Source organism: Sebastes umbrosus, chromosome 15 (assembly GCF_015220745.1).
Source record: "Sebastes umbrosus isolate fSebUmb1 chromosome 15, fSebUmb1.pri, whole genome shotgun sequence".
NCBI classification, from domain to species: Eukaryota; Metazoa; Chordata; class Actinopteri; order Perciformes; family Sebastidae; genus Sebastes; species Sebastes umbrosus.
Window position 1 is genome coordinate 1641628 of NC_051283.1, and position 16606 is coordinate 1658233.

The 16606-nt window shown below is 37.9% G+C and overlaps 5 gene segments (V, D, J or C); 2 read left to right on the forward strand and 3 right to left on the reverse strand.

Annotated features, from left to right (window-relative positions):
* LOC119503289 overlaps positions 1-16606 on the forward strand; it is a 99837-nt gene that overhangs the window by 54015 nt on the left and 29216 nt on the right.
* Positions 1-16606, reverse strand: part of LOC119503286 — a 95523-nt gene that overhangs the window by 51727 nt on the left and 27190 nt on the right. The window contains 1 exon segment of the V gene segment in view: positions 3202-3232. Within this exon segment, the coding sequence occupies positions 3202-3232 (31 nt within the window).
* Positions 1-16606, reverse strand: part of LOC119503287 — a 30367-nt gene that overhangs the window by 1256 nt on the left and 12505 nt on the right. The window contains 2 exon segments of the V gene segment in view: positions 470-507; positions 12134-12325. Of these exon segments, the coding sequence occupies positions 470-507; positions 12134-12325 (230 nt within the window).
* LOC119503288 lies at positions 6162-15010 on the forward strand. The segment is given in 4 exon segments: positions 6162-6250; positions 6358-6667; positions 13301-13338; positions 14492-15010. Coding segments are annotated over 4 exon segments (726 nt in total).
* Positions 9887-10710, reverse strand: LOC119503292. The segment is given in 2 exon segments: positions 9887-10374; positions 10591-10710. Coding segments are annotated over 2 exon segments (390 nt in total).

Consider the following 16606-nt stretch of genomic DNA (forward strand, 5'->3'; position numbering starts at 1 on the left):
TATAAAAGATACATTTATCCGTCCAAAACATTCAAAAATACAATTTAAAACATAACATTACAATATTATATTCAGTATTTTTGAGCAGAAACTTACTTCCAACATCCAGTCTGGTTCCTCCACCAAAAGTCCACCACAGTGATACAAAGTCATTGAGCCGCCGTACAAAAACCTCTCACTGTATAGAGACACGGCTCTCTGACTTTGTCAGACTGAACTGAACCTACAAGCCCTCAAGATGAAACTTAAACATTAAAGTTGGAAATAATGATTTATCCTCTAGTTTAATGTTTTACTTTTGTAACTGAGTTTTTGAATTTCTGTTGCTGAAGTGAACTTTGTCTCTTAGAGCAAAATATGTTGAAAAAGTGATCCATGAAAGTGTAAAGGCAAATATTTTTTCTAAACTATTTAAATATAAAGTAAATCAAAGACAAATTGCTCCTGAAATAATAAACATTTGACTTACTTCCAAATTCCAGTCTGGTTCCTCCACCGAACGTGTACCACAGTGATACAAAGTCATTGAGCCGCCGTACAAAAACCTCTCACTGTAGAGAGACACGGCTCTCTGACTTTGACACAAACAAACTCACCAAACACATTCCCAGTTTACCCAGTTTATGTAATAACTGGTTAACATGTTTAAAACCATTCACAGATCATGAATATGTATTGAACCTTTTCTAAATGAAATGCTAAACATCTATAAGCAATATGAATGTCCTTTTCAGCAAAATATACTGTATTAAGATATTTCTTAAGAACAACTCTCCAACGAATGCTCCAAAATGTAAATAATGATCATAAACACATGTTTATTGTAGATTATGATAAATAATAATTTTGTTTAAATTAATCCAACAGTGATGTTGATGTGTGTTGTAGTGAATTGGGGGGAAATCGCAAAATATTCTGGATGAAAATGTGTCCATCAGACTCAAATAAAAGATTGTAGGGGTTCTACTTTAGTAGGTTTTGGTTATTAGCAAATTAATTAATAAATAATAATAGAATTATTAATATTAATAAAGATTATCAATAAACATCAATAATAAACGGGGCACCACCCTGGAATCAGGGACCAATGACCAAAACGTTAATATAGTCTCATTATATATGCTAAACTATCAATTTGGAACGTTGATTAATAATTAAATTAATAACTATAACCAAAATAGATAGTAAAGGTTGAAGGATATCGGAGTTCTTGACATAGCAGAGGTTGGCAGTGTTCACTCTTGTGCAACATTAAAGAGACCAGCATGTATATTCCACAATCATTTATTTACAAGATAATAAAGGTTTAAAACACAATATTAATCTAACTAAATAACTAAACTAAACAAACCAAACACAGTGTGTAAGCATGTGTGTGTGTGTGTGTGTGTGTGTGTGTAAGAGAGAGAGAGAGAGAGAGGGGGGAGGGAAACAAGATGGGTTCTTGTCTCAAAATGTCTGTATGGCCTACAAACAAAATGGCGGGCACTGTAAAACTACAAAGATGGCTGAATCAAAGATGGCGGAATCAAAGATGCTATCAGCATGTCACCACATGACCTCTTTGTTCTTCTGAGAAGAAGGACAGAGAGGGGGGGGGGGTGATGTGGGGTTAAGATTATCTGAAGCTGTATGTTTATGTTTAACTAATTCACGGTTTCTGTATGTGATCTTTATGTGTGTTAGATATGCAGTGGGTTAGAAAAGATGGTTAGTTGCATGCAAGACCTTGTCTATGTGAAGCATAAACTAAACACATCAGATGTGGTGAAGCCAGTTACCCAAAAATCAAATACAGATAAATCACCACAGTCAAACTCAATGAATAACATTAAACCAAATCAATACAAGTACTTTCTAGAAATCAAAGTTGAACAGTCTTGCTCAGCCATGTACGATTGCTAATGCTAAGGCCCAGTACGTTACCAATCCATGGAAGAACCGGTTTTGTGATTCCATGTGTTGAAGTTGTGGTTCCAAGTCAAAGAGGTCGTCTTTGCTGTTAGTTTGGTGCTAACTTCTTTGCTTGATAGCTTGAAGTTAGCTGGTGAAAAGGGCAGAGCATTCGCGTCGTCTGCCGTTTGGTTCCTTGGTTGCAATGGCTGTTTCCTAACAGGCCATTGATCAGAACCAGAACTGTTTTGCAAGTTCTGGACTTGAGAGCCGTTCACCTCAACCAGGTCAGCCTGGATTGAGTAGATGAAGAGCAGAGAGAGCGCAGCAGCTCACCTCTCACACGTCAGGAGAGATGAGCAGATGAGAAGAAAGAGTCGAAAGAGGAGGAACAAAGAACATTCCTCTGGTTTTGTTCTGTGTGAATTTCACACCTAGGTGTGAAATGTTACTGTAGCCAATGAGGACTGAGATGAGTCCTGTGGTCAAGGATCAGGTTACTGAGGTCATGAGGTCACTTGAAACCAGCCAGATGCTGGGTCCCTACAAGATACAAATGATCACTGACACATTCCTGATCAATACTCTGATAAAGTGATTGATCCATTGATAAACAGCATCATCAGAGTAATCCAAGTCCCTGTAGGAGTCAGTCAGAGCATTTCCATATAGAGACACTTTGCATCAGCAGCACCATGCTCCAGTGCTCTGGGAGAGTTTATAGTCCTGAGAGTTGAACACTGGATGACTGACAGCTGTCCTTCATCAAAAACAGAAGCCGCAGAAATTAATTTTCAGTATTACAGGAATGTGTCAAGAAATGTTTAGTAAAGCTGCTCTGAGTTAGTCTCCGTGATGAAGGAGGAGAAATAAAATATGAATAAGTGTTACAATTTAAACCAGATATTTTATCTGCCGCAAACATCCGAAAACTGAATTTAAAACATTACTTTACAATATTATATTTAGTATTTTTGAGCAGAAACTTACATCCAACATCCAGTCTGGTTCCTCCACCAAAAGTGGCTCTCTGACTGTCAGACTGAACTAAACATACAAGCCCTCTTAAGATGAAACTTTAACATTAAAGTTGGAAATAATGATTTATCCTCTAGTTTAATGTTTTACTTTTGTTACAGTGAGTTTTTGAATTTCTATTGCTGAAGTGAACTTTGTCTCTTAGAGCAAAATATGTTGAAAAAGTCATCCATTAAAGTGTAAAGGCAAATATTTCTTCTAGACTTTAAATATAAAATAAAACAAAGACAAATTGCTCCTGAAATAATAAACATTTTACTTACTTCCAACATCCAGTCTGGTTCCTCCACCAAAAGTCCACCACAGTGATACAAAGTCATTGAGCCGCCGTACAAAAACCTCTCACTGTAGAGAGACACGGCTCTCTGACTTTGACACAAACAAACTCACCAAACACATTCCCAGTTTACCCAGTTTATGTAATAACTGGTTAACATGTTTAAAACCATTCACAAATCATGAATATGTATTGAACCTTTTCTATGTGAAATGCCAAACATCTATAAGCAATATTAATGATCTTTTCAGTAAAATATACTGAATTAAGATATTTCTAAAGAACAACTCTCCAGTGAATGCTGCAAAATGTAAATCATTTTGATAAACACATGTTTATTGTAGATTATGAAAAATATTAATTATGTTTAAATCCATCCAACAGTTATGTTGATGTGTGTGGAATTAGGGGGATTTACAAATATTCTGGATGAAAATGTTTCCATCAGACTGAAATCAAAGATACAAATGATCACTGACACATTCCTGATCAATACTCTGATAAAGTGATTGATCCATTGATAAACAGCATCATCAGAGTAATCCAAGTCCCTGTAGGAGTCAGTCAGAGCATTTCCATATAGAGACACTTTGCATCAGCAGCACCATGCTCCAGTGCTCTGGGAGAGTTTATAGTCCTGAGAGTTGAACACTGGATGACTGACAGCTGTCCTTCATCAAAAACAGAAGCCGCAGAAATCCTCCTCATCAAAACGATGACTGTGATATCCGTCCTCATCTGGGCTCTCCTCTGCTGCTGCTTCACAGGTAAAGTCCAGAGAATCAAACTCCTCTCCTCTATGAACATCCGTCCCTCTGAAATGAAGCCGTCAAAACCGTGACGCTGCTTTATGTTTTTGTCTCTGTGTCCTCAGAGTCCAGAGGTCAGGTCACAGTGACTCAGTCTGGAGCAGTGAGCTCTGCTCTGGGATGCTCCGTATCCATCACATGTAGGACCAGTCCCAAGGTTTATTATAGTAACCCAGACCACTATTTAGCCTGGTACCAACAGAAAGATGGAGAAGCTCCCAAACGGCTTATTGACTATGCTAGCACTCAAGCATCAGGGATTCCAGATCGTTTTACAGGGAGTGGATCAAACTCTGACTTCACTCTGACCATCAGTGGAGTCCGGACTGAAGATGATGTAGTTTACTACTGTCAGAGTTATCACTACATCAACAGTCAGCATGAGTTCAAACAGTGAAAAAGCGTTGTACAAAAACCTCCCTTAGTCAGACTGAACAGAAACTGAACTGACTACTGCAGCTGGAAGCTACTGCAGAGACTGATATACTTCACTGAGGACACACACACACTCTCATATCTCATTCGTTTTATAAAAAAAACTACACTGTACCCCCCTCCGTATCTGTGATGATAAGTTTACATCAGTACTAATGTATTTACAAAGATCCAGTAGACATTTAAATCCTGTGTGTCCATGACTTATTCCATTTTAAATTGAACTTCTGGTTTCTTACTTCAAGAAATGCACCAACATCTCAGTCACACATCATAAAATCAGCTTGTTTGCAGACAACATCCTTTTATACATCACAATATCCTCATCCTCCCTTCTTTCAGTCCCTTAATCTGATCAGTAACCAAAGCAGCTTTTCTTGCTACACTCACTCCTGTTTTATAAATTATGTACAGCAAGTTTATATCTCAGTATGAAAATATGTAACTCAAGAAAATCCTCTGACTGAGAGAATTAAAAGACTCAGGAATTTAAACAGTTCATCCCAATCACCAGAATTACAGAACATATATTCTCACTGACTCTTAGTGGTGGAGCCGTGCAGATAGACCTGTTTTCATGTGATGTTACTTTAATATAGTGGATGTGAATAGATTATGTTCATAGTGCTCAAAGAATAAAAATAATACATCTGGAAAACTTTCAAGAAACTTCTCATCTCAGAAATATCAGCCTTTTTTTTCTGGAAAATTCACAGACGTACTTTCAACAGTATTTACTGGAATTACTTTCTATAAAAGAAATAGACCCTATCAAACCCACTGTGATGTGGCAGTTATACACAGTGCCACAACACAAACAAATTATTATTTTTTTAATCTTAAAAACAGGTGAAATATTTTCTATAGGACATGTAATACCAACAATGTCACCAATGTTTATGCTGTAAAGGTCACCCATCTCCTGAAACATAGAATTAATGAACACCTGTTTTCATGTGATGTTACTTTAATATAGTGGATGTGAATAGATTATGTTCATAGTGCTCAAAGAATAAAAATAATACATCTGGAAAGATTGCAAACAACTTCTCATCTCAGAAATAACATCCTGGTTACTCTGAAAATTCCAGACTTCACTTTCAACATTTTTTAATGGAACTACTTTCTATAAAAGAAATAGACCCTATCAAACCCACTGTGATGTGGCAGTTATACACAGTGACACAACACAAACTGATAGATAATTAATGAACATAAACAAAGAGCACATAACCTTAGAAGAGAGCGGGGCATGACATGTTAACCCTGAAGAACGTTTGTAATTAAACCAAGTACACAGATCCTTGTTTGCAGAATCCCTTGTTTTGCATTATTTCGTTTCACACCATTAACTGTGTTCATGGAACTAGAACAAAAGATGCACATTGGCTAGATGATGAAGACTATTCAGTTTAATAGGTCTTAATAATTTAAAAGATTCAACCTCACAAAATATTCTGGAAGAAAGTTTGTCCATCAGACTCAAACCAAAGATACAATTGATCACTGACACATTCCTGATCAATACTCTGATAAAGTGATTGATCCATTGATAAACAGCATCATCAGAGTAATCCAAGTCCCTGTTGGAGTCAGTCAGAGCATTTCCATAGAGAGCCACTTTGCATCAGCAGCACCATGCTCCAGTGCTCTGGGAGAGTTTATAGTCTTGAGATTTGAACACTGGATGACTGACAGCTGTAATTCATCACAACAGAAGCCACAGAAATCCTCCTCATCAAAAACATGACTGTGATCTCCGTCCTCATCTGGACTCTCCTCTGCTGCTGCTTCACAGGTAAAGTCCAGAGAATCAAACTCCTCTCCTCTATGAACATCCGTCCCTCTGAAATGAATCTGATAAAACCGTGATGCTGCTTTATGTGTTTGTCTCTGTGTCCTCAGAGTCCAGAGGTCAGGTCACAGTGACTCAGCCTGGAGCAGTGAGCTCTGCTCTGGGACGCTCCGTCTCTATCACATGTAGGACCAGTCAGGATATTTATAACTCAAACTGTTTAGCCTGGTACCAACAGAAAGATGGAGAAACTCCTAAACTGCTTATTTACCATACTAGCACTCGAGCATCAGGGATTCCAGATCGTTTTACAGGCAGTGGATCAAACTCTGACTTCACTCTGACCATCAGTGGAGTCCAGACTGAAGATGCAGCAGTTTACTACTGTCAGAGTCAACATAACATCAACAGTCAGTGGCTGTTCACACAGTGATACAATGTCATACAAAAACCTCCCTCAGCTAAAGAGGAACTGATCTGAATGAACAGCTGCATTGATGCTAAAAGACAACCAGAAATGAATAAAATATACTTTATAATTACATGTAATTCTAAGAGTTTACGGTACAAACTTCATTTCAAAAATATATTATTTTATTAGCATTTTCTTTGGTTAAATTTGAACTTTTCAATGTCCAGCCAAAGTTTATAAACTGGGAAAAAAAAGTTTGGCTACTTGTGTTTGGTGGATTATTTCTCTGTTGTTACAATGCTAATTGGCATTGTATTTTACATCGTTGGAAAGCCTGTTTATTTACCTTCACAATGATGTCCAACTTGTAAGGCTCATGCATTTGTGAGATGAGCAGCACAGCTGATTATGTGGGTAGCGCCCAAGAAAAATTTACCAAAATTCTCAGAGGGACGGATGTTCATAAAGGAGAGGAGTTTGATTCTCTGGACTTTACCTGTGAAGCAGCAGCAGAGGAGAGTCCAGATGAGGTATATTTTCCTGAAAAGGACATTAATATTGCTTGTAGATGTTTAGCATTTCACTTAGAAAAGGTTCAATACATATTCATGATCTGTGAGTGGTTTTATACGTATTAACCAGTTATTACATAAACTGGGTAAACTGGGAATGTGTTTGGTGAGTTTGTTTGTGTCAAAGTCAGAGAGCCGTGTCTCTCTACAGTGAGAGTTTTTTTTACGGCGGCTCAATGACTTTGTATCACTGTGGTTGACTTTTGGTGGAGGAACCAGACTGGATGTTGGAAGTAAGTTTTTGCATAAAAATACTAAATATAATTGTTCTGGCCTGAGGAAAGGAACTTTCAGTTAATTTCTGCAGCCACTAGGGGTTGCTGTTTATCTTTACTACAGGCATTATCTGTTGACCTGTGACCTGTGACCTTTGACCCTAGCTGCCATCTTTGTTTTTCCTTGCATTCCTGAGTAGAAAGCACATTCTGAAACTGTCTAGTCAGCATCTACATCCATCTTCTTTTGGAATCACTTTTACAAGCATTGTCTGTAAGTACTGCTTTTATAAGATGCCCATATTTATATCAATGTTTATATTTTGTGTGGATGGCTAAATTAAACCATGTTTTTTTTGTGTAATGCACTACTCATTGTTCACCATGCAACCTGTTCTGTTAATGGCTTTCAGGTAACTATATTGATAGCCATATATAGCATATATGCTTTATGAAGCATGATGGAAATGTACATCGATGAGGCTTATCTCACTCATTGTTTCCTTTATATCCTTTTTCATTTCAGTTTTACTCCATTCTCATGCTGTCAATAATAACGGTGGTGCACAATAAAGCCATCATTTATTGACTACAGTGTGTGAAGAGTTATCTGTCTGTCTAGTCAAGGAAGGGGACTCTTTGATGAGGGCAGAACAATAATATTGTAAAGTTATGTTTTAAATTCAGTTTTTGGAAGTTCAATTCTACTTTAAACATGTTTGCTAAGGTTAGTTTTTAATATTCCTCCACAATGATAACTGTTGTTATTATGAGTCAAATTGAACAGACCGGAAATGACGATCAGTATTTGAAAATGCACAAATTCTGTAATCTTTTTATTGGATCATATTTTTAAAAAAAACTTTTTTTAAATCTATTGTTAGTTTGCTAAATGAAGACTGAAATCCTCCTGAAGAACATTTTATTTCATCAATTCATTTTCTGTATTTGCTTATGTTTCCACTACATTCTTTAAAGCCATGTATAGTTAAGGTCTTGGATGATTTTGATGATAAGGTTTTAAAATTTGTCCAACTTTTATAAGTTATTTGCAGTGTAGTTTGCTATGTTTCAGGTCATTGTGTATGATGATTCTCTCTGTGCTGATATACATGAGAGGCTTCTTAAAGGGAAGTGAAACAATGTGTGAGTGAGTGACTGGTGGAGCAGAAAAACCATCTGACAGAAACTCCTTCAAGGAGAAAATCATCTCTCACACAGTAAAGGTGTCCAAGTGTCTGGTGGTTGATTGACAGCTGTGTGGTCCCTGTCCTCTAAGCTGATTGGTGTCTCCTAGGTGATGTCCGTCCCACCCTGATGGTGCTGCCCCCCTCCAGTGAGGACCTGGAGCAGGGGAAGGTGGGCTCTGAGGCCACCCAGGGCTCCCAGACTCCGCTCTCAGAGACACTGAGGAGAGACCAGTGTTCCCAGTCCTGACCTGACTCACTGGTTTTACTCTGATACTGCTCTCAGTCTCTGCAACACTCTCTCTCTCTCTCTCTCTCTCTCTCTCTCTCTCTGTTTTTCTTTCCATCACTCACTGTCTAATCACATGTTTATTGATGAAGTTTTCATGATTGTTGTATTTCTGATTATTTCAACACAATAAAGACCTTTTTCAGCAAATCAGTTTCTTTTTATGTTATTGTAAAAGTAACAGATGTAGCTGTCTTAATAGATCCATTAACTCCAGAAAGATTTAATTTAACTGAGTTTAACACTTTTAAATTGCTTAAAATGTCTTAAGAAATAAACTATGAGTTCATATAATGCCATGTTTAATACACCTGATATTCTGAAAGAAAAAAAAACAACACATCAGATAATCATTATTTTAAGGTTAATGTGACCCCGGCATGATAGAAGTTAATTCATCCTTTATTCCAGATAACTTAAAGCTTTTGTGACTTAAGAAATCTGATTCATTACACTAATTGCATTTTCTTTAACAACAAAAGCTGATTGTTTAAATATTTTTATGAAAATCAGATATACTGTATGTATCTCATAAAGGAAGTGTGTCATTGGGAGAAACTCTCATGTGGAGACAGTTTTACAAGTGTCCAGAAAGTATAATGAATCTGAATAAACTACAAAGTCTGAGAGTTTTATATTGCATTTGAATTATGAAGTAGGATATCATCAGCATATTATATCATCATAGTTTCAGTATCAGCAGTGCGATCTCAAAATACAACATAACTCATTTGTTTTACTAAGAACAAAAGCTCATTAAAAATGTGAAGTTTTTACATTTGCTATAAACTAAATTGTGAGATTTGAATATGAATAAAATTAATTTAAAATTTGAATTACCTTAAAACAATTGTATAATTAATTGTAATAAGAGAAAGTGTATTTTACAGCTCAACTGTTATCGTTTGTATCTGTATTAATGTATCTACAATAGATATAGTTTGATCAGTTTAAATATATTGTTTAATGCCCTATTTTAACAAAATTACCATTATAACTTTGTACAGTATAAAGAGTATTTCCTGACATTATTCTGTTATGTGGACTTCATTGTCAGTCAAACTTCTTAAGTGTCTGTATTTCTGTGCAGCTGTTGAGTCAGATCAGTTCCTCTTTAACTGAGGGAGGTTTTTGTACGACGTTGTATCAGTGTGGACGGTGTGCTGTTATCCTGCTGACAGTAATAAACTCCTGCATCTGCTGTCTGAACTCCACTGATGGTCAGAGTGAAGTCAGTCCCAGACTGACTCCCACTGAAACGATCAGAAACTCCAGACTGACGGGATTGAGCATTATAAATCAGGAGTTTAGGAGCTTCTCCAGGTTTCTGAAGGTACCACTGCAAGTCATTGCTAACACTTGAACTGGCTTTACATCTGATGGAGACAGTCTGTCCTGGAACAGCAGACTGAGATCCAGGAGACTGAGTCAGGATGATTTCTCCTGATGAATCTGGAAAACATGAAAAAGAGCAGAAGGGTTATTGAGATAAATCCAGTTTGGAGAAAGATGATCAACATCCAAACAGAAGAGTCTCATTTCTCTAACATGGAGAATAGATGGAAGAAGGTTAACGCTGCTTGTTTCAGTGGTTCTCCATCATAGCAGAACATCATTGTAGTGAACCTGGTTGCATCCTGAAGTAAAGTTTTCAGAAGAGAGTCTCACCCTGAACAAGGAGCCCCAGGGTGGCCAGCAGTAGAATCAGTGACATCATCATTGTGTCTCTGAAAGGCCTGGACAGCCACTGATCAACACTGGCCTCTTAACGGCTGGGAGCAGAGAGGCAGGACACATATGCAAACACACAGTCAGTGAACTGTAGCTGTCCTCAACACATCATGCTGTTTCCCCCTCACTGCTGACAGCTTTGACTATTTAAATTAGCGAAGATACAGTATAATACGTTAAGAAACTGACGACTTTAATTGGTTTACATTGGTAATTAGAGTGATGTTGATTCTGTTAAATTATTAAGCCCTTTTATAGTCTTCATCATCTAGCCAATATTATTTTTTTATTCTAGTTCCATAAATACAATTACTGGTTTGAAACGAAATAATGCAAAACAAGAGATTCTGCAAACAAGGATCTGTGTACTTGGTTTAATTATGTACAAACCTTCTTCAGGGTTAACATGACATGCCCTGCTCTCCTCTAAGGTTATGTGCTCCTTGTTTATGTTCATTAATTCTATGTTTCAGGAGATGGGTGACCTTTACAGCATAAACATTGGTGACATTGTTGGTATTACATGTCCTATAGAAAATATTTCACCTGTTTTTAAGATTAAAAAAATAATAATTTGTTTGTGTTGTGGCACTGTGTATAACTGCCACATCACAGTGGGTTTGATAGGGTCTATTTCTTTTATAGAAAGTAATTCCAGTAAATACTGTTGAAAGTACGTCTGTGAATTTTCCAGAAAAAAAAGGCTGATATTTCTGAGATGAGAAGTTTCTTGAAAGTTTTCCAGATGTATTTGTTTTTTATTCTTTGACCACTATGAACATAATCCATTCACATCCACTATATTATAGTGACAGCACATGAAAACAGCTCTATCTGCACGGCTCCACCACTAAGAATTAGTGAGAATATATGTTCTGTAATTCTGGTGATTTGGATGAACTGTTTAAATTCTTGAGTCTTTTAATTCTCTCAGTCAGAGGATTTACTTGAGTTACATATTTTCATACTGAGATATAAACTCCAAACTGTGAATACAACTTTGCTGTACATATAAAAGAGGAGTGAGTGTAGCAAGAAAAGCTGCTTTGGTTACTGATCACATTAAGGTACTGAAAGAAGGGAGGATGAGGATATTGTGATGTATAAAAGGATGTTGTCTGCAAACAGGCGGATTTTATGATGTGTGACTGAGATGTTGGTGCATTTCTTGATGGAAGAAACCAGAGGTTCAATTTAAAATGGAATAAGTCATGTAGACACAGGATCTACATGTCTACTGGATCTTGGTAAATACATTTGTACTGATGTAAACTTATCATTAAAGATACGGAGGGTGAACAGGGTCGTTGTTTCTGAAAAAAAAATGAGATGTGAGAGTGTGTATGTGTGTGTGTGTGTGTGTGTGTGTCCTCAGTGAAGTGTATCAGTCTGCAGTAGCTTCCAGCTGCAGCAGTCAGTTCAGTTTCTGTTCAGTCTGACTGAGGGAGGTTTTTGTACGACGCTTTTTCACTGTGTGAACACATACTGACTGTTGATGACATGAACACTCTGACAGTAGTAAACTGCTGCATCTTCAGTCTGGACTCCACTGATGGTCAGAGTGAAGTCAGAGTTTGATCCACTGCCTGTAAAACGATCTGGAATCCCTGATGCCCGAGTGCTAGTATAGTAAATGAGCAGTTTAGGAGCTTCTCCATCTTTCTGTTGGTACCAGTGTAAATAGCTTGTACTAGTAACCTTGGGACTGACACTACAGCTGATGGAGACGGAGCGCCCCAGAGCAGAGCTCACTGCTCCAGGCTGAGTCACTGTGACCTGACCTCTGGACTCTGAGGACACAGAAATAAAAACATAAAGCAGCGTCACGGTTTTGTCGGCTTCATTTCAGAGGGACGGATGTTCATAGAGGAGAGGAGTTTGATTCTCTGGACTTTACCTGTGAAGCAGCAGCAGAGGAGAGTCCACATGAGGACGGAGATCATAGTCATGTTTTTGATGAGGAGGATTTCTGTGGCTTCTGTTGTGATGAAGGACAGCTGTCAGTCATCCAGTGTTCAACTCTCAGGACTATAAACTCTCCCAGAGCACTGGAGCATGGTGCTGCTGATGCAAAGTGGCTCTCTATGGAAATGCTCTGACTGACTCCAACAGGGACTTGGATTACTCTGATGATGCTGTTTATCACTGGATCAATCACTTTATCAGAGTATTGATCAGGAATGTGTCAGTGATCATTTGTATCTTTGGTTTGAGTCTGATGGACACATTTTCTTCCAGAATATTTTGTGAATTCCCCCTAAATTCACTACCACACACATCAACATCACTGTTGGACGAATTTAAACTAATTTATCATTCATCATAATCTACAATAAATATGTGTTTATGATGATCATTTACATTTTGCAGCATTCATTGGAGAGTTGTTCTTTAGAAATATCTTAATACAGTATATTTTGCTGAAAAGGACATTAATATTGCTTATAGATGTTCGACATTTCACATAGAAAAGGTTCAATACATATTCATGATCTGTGAATGATTTTAAACATGTTAACCAGTTATTACATAAACTGGGTAAACTGGGAATGTGCTGCGTGAGTTTGTTTGTGTCAAAGTCAGAGAGCCGTGTCTCTCTACAGTGAGAGGTTTTTGTACGGCGGCTCAATGACTTTGTATCACTGTGGTACACGTTCGGTGGAGGAACCAGACTGGATGTTGGAAGTAAGTCAAATGTTTATTATTTCAGGAGCAATTTGTTTTTGTTTTACTTTATATTTAAACAGTCTAGAAAAAATATTTGCCTTTACACTTTCATGGATGACTTTTTTGACATATTTTGCTCTGAGAGACAAAGTTCACTTCAGCAACAGAAATTCAAAAACTCAGTTACAAAAGTAAAACATTAAACTAGAGGATAAATCATTATTTCCAACATTAATGTTAAAGTTTTATCTTGAGGGCTTTTAGGTTTAGTTCAGTCTGACAAAGTCAGAGAGCCGTGTCTCTCTACAGTGAGAGGTTTTTGTACGACGGCTCAATGACTTTGTATCACTGTGGTTGACTTTTGGTGGAGGAACCAGACTGGATGTTGGAAGTAAGTTTCTGCTCAAAAATACTAAATATAGTATCGGAAAATTATGTTTTAAATTCAGTTTTTGGATGTTTAAGGCAGAAAAATACATCTTGTTTTAATTATAACACTGTTAATATTCATGTTTTTATTTCTCCTCCTTTATCATGGAGACTTACTCAGAGCAGCTTTACTAAACATTTCTTTATACATTCCCATCATACTAAAATTCTAAAAACTTGAATTGAAGAAAAAGACAAAATGTCCAACCTGTATTACAAGTTTAAGTTTTAATTTTCCGCCTCAGTGATAACTGTTTTACAACTGAACAGAGTGAAGTTAAAGATCTGTATTTTAAAAGTGCAAAATCTCTTTATGTGTCAAATATTGTAAGTTTTTAAAATGTTTTCAATGACGATTGAAATTCATATGAAGAACATTTGTCTGTAGTCAGTCTCTATTTGCTTATGTGTTGATACTAAAAGCTTTAAAGTAATGTATTGTTAAGGTTTTGGAAGAGAACGTTTTAAAGTTTGTCCAAATTCTGATGTTTTATTTGCAGTGTAGTTTTCTATGTTTCAGGTCATTGTGTATGATGATTCTCTCTGTGCTGATATACATGAGAGGCTTCTTAAAGGGAAGTGAAACAATGTGTGAGTTAGTGACTGGTGGAGCAGAAAAACCATCTGACAGAAACTCATTCAAGGAGAAAATCATCTCTCACACAGTAAAGGTGTCCAAGTGTCTGGTGGTTGATTGACAGCTGTGTGGTCCCTGTCCTCTAAGCTGATTGGTGTCTCCTAGGTGATGTCCGTCCCAACCTGACGGTGCTGCCCCCCTCCATTGAGGAGCTGGAGCAGGGGAAGGCCACGCTCATGTGCCTGGCCAACAAGGGCTTCCCCTCAGACTGGAGTCTGGCCTGGAAGGTGGACGGCAGCGGCAGCATCAGCTGGGAGGAGAGCAGGAGCCCCGGGGTGCTGGAGAAGGACGGCCACTACAGCTGGAGCAGCACCCTGAGGCTCCCTGCAGACCAGTGGAGGAAGGTGGGCTCTGTGACCTGTGAGGCCACCCAGGGCTCCCAGACTCCGCTCTCAGAGACACTGAGAAGAGACCAGTGTTCCCAGTCCTGACCTGACTCACTGGTTTTACTCTGATACTGCTCTCAGTCTCTGCAACACTGTTTCTCTCTCTCTCTCTGTCTCTCTCTCTCTCTGTTTTTCTTTCACTCACTCACTGTCTAATCACATGTTTCATTGATGAAGTTTTCTTGATTGTTGTAATTCTGATTATTTCAACACAATAAAGACCTTTTTCAGCAAATCAGTTGTTTTCATGTTATTGTATAAGTAACAGATGTAGCTGTCTTAATAGATCCATTAACTCCAGAAAGATTTAATTTAACTGAGTTTAACACTTTTAAATTGCTTAAAAATGTCTTAAGAAAGCAACAATGAATTCATATAATGCCATGTTTAATACACCTAATATTTTGAAAGAAAGAAATATTAATCAGATAATCATTATTTTAAGGTTAATGTGACCCGGCATGATAGAAGTGAATTCATCCTTTATTCCAGATAACTTAAAGCTTTTGTGACTACAGAAACCTGATTCATTACACTAGTTCCATATTTTTTTTTCGCAGCAAAGCTGATTGTTGAACTATTTTTAGGAAATTCAGATATACAGTACTGTATGTATCTCATAAATGAAGTGTGCCATTTGGAGAAAGTCTCAAGTGGAAACAGTTTTAGACGTGTCCAGAAAGTATAATGAATCTGAATAAACTACATAGTCTGAAAATTTTAAATTGAATTTGAATTATTTAGTAGGATATCAAGAGTGTAATCAGTGTAGTGAGTCCCAGACTGACTCCCACTGAAACGATCAGAAACTCCAGAGAAACGTGTTGTATCATCATAAATCAGGAGTTTAGGAGCTTCTCCAGGTTTCTGAAGGTACCACTGCAAGTCATAGCTAACACTTGAACTGGCTTTACATCTGATGGAGACAGTCTGTCCTGGAACAACAGACTGAGATCCAGGAGACTGAGTCAGGATGATTTCTCCTGATGAATCTGGAAAACATGAAAAAGAGCAGAAGGGTTATTGAGACAAATCCAGTTTGGAGAAAGATGATCAACATCCAAACAGAAGAGTCTCATTTCTTTAACATGGAGAATAGATGGCTGCTCAGAGTCATCAAGGGGAACTTGACGTGCTGACGTGCTTGCGGTAAGCGTATTGCCTTATTTCCGGTTGCCTGTCTTTCTGTGTACTGATAGTGTTCTGTAGCTGCTCTAGCACATCCAGGGCAATATAGTATTACTCTTCATTATAGCGTCCAAATTACCTGCTACATTTATACTTACACTAGTTCTGCTTAAGCACAAATAACTAGCTCCTTTTAGAGACTTCTCGATAATCCCACAGTTTCTTGCAAACTATTCAGCTCTGCTAACGCTAGCTGGGCTATCGTACTGTAGCATAGCAGTAGCTTAGCAGTAGCTTAGCAGTTAGCGATGGCTTCTCTCTCTCCCTCTCCTGCTCTCTCCTGCTCGCTGTGTCTCATGTTTAGTTATTCCTCTGCCTCCTTTAGTGATAATGGTACATGTATTAAATGTAGTGCACTTGCTGCATTGGAGGCGAGGGTTAGTGAATTAGAAGCCCGGTTCTGCACCATGGAAACTTTATCATTAGCTACTGTAGTTAGCCAGCCCCTAGCCGACCAAGCGTAGCTCCTGCTAGCCGTCCCCCGGCAACCCCTGAGAAGCCGGTAGGCTGGGTGACTGTCCGAAGGAAGCATGGTCCTAAACTGAAGCCCACGTTTCACCACCAACCACTCCACGTTTCTAACAGATTCTCCCCACTCAGCGACACACCCGCTGAGAAACCATCTCTGGTTATCGGCAGCTCTATT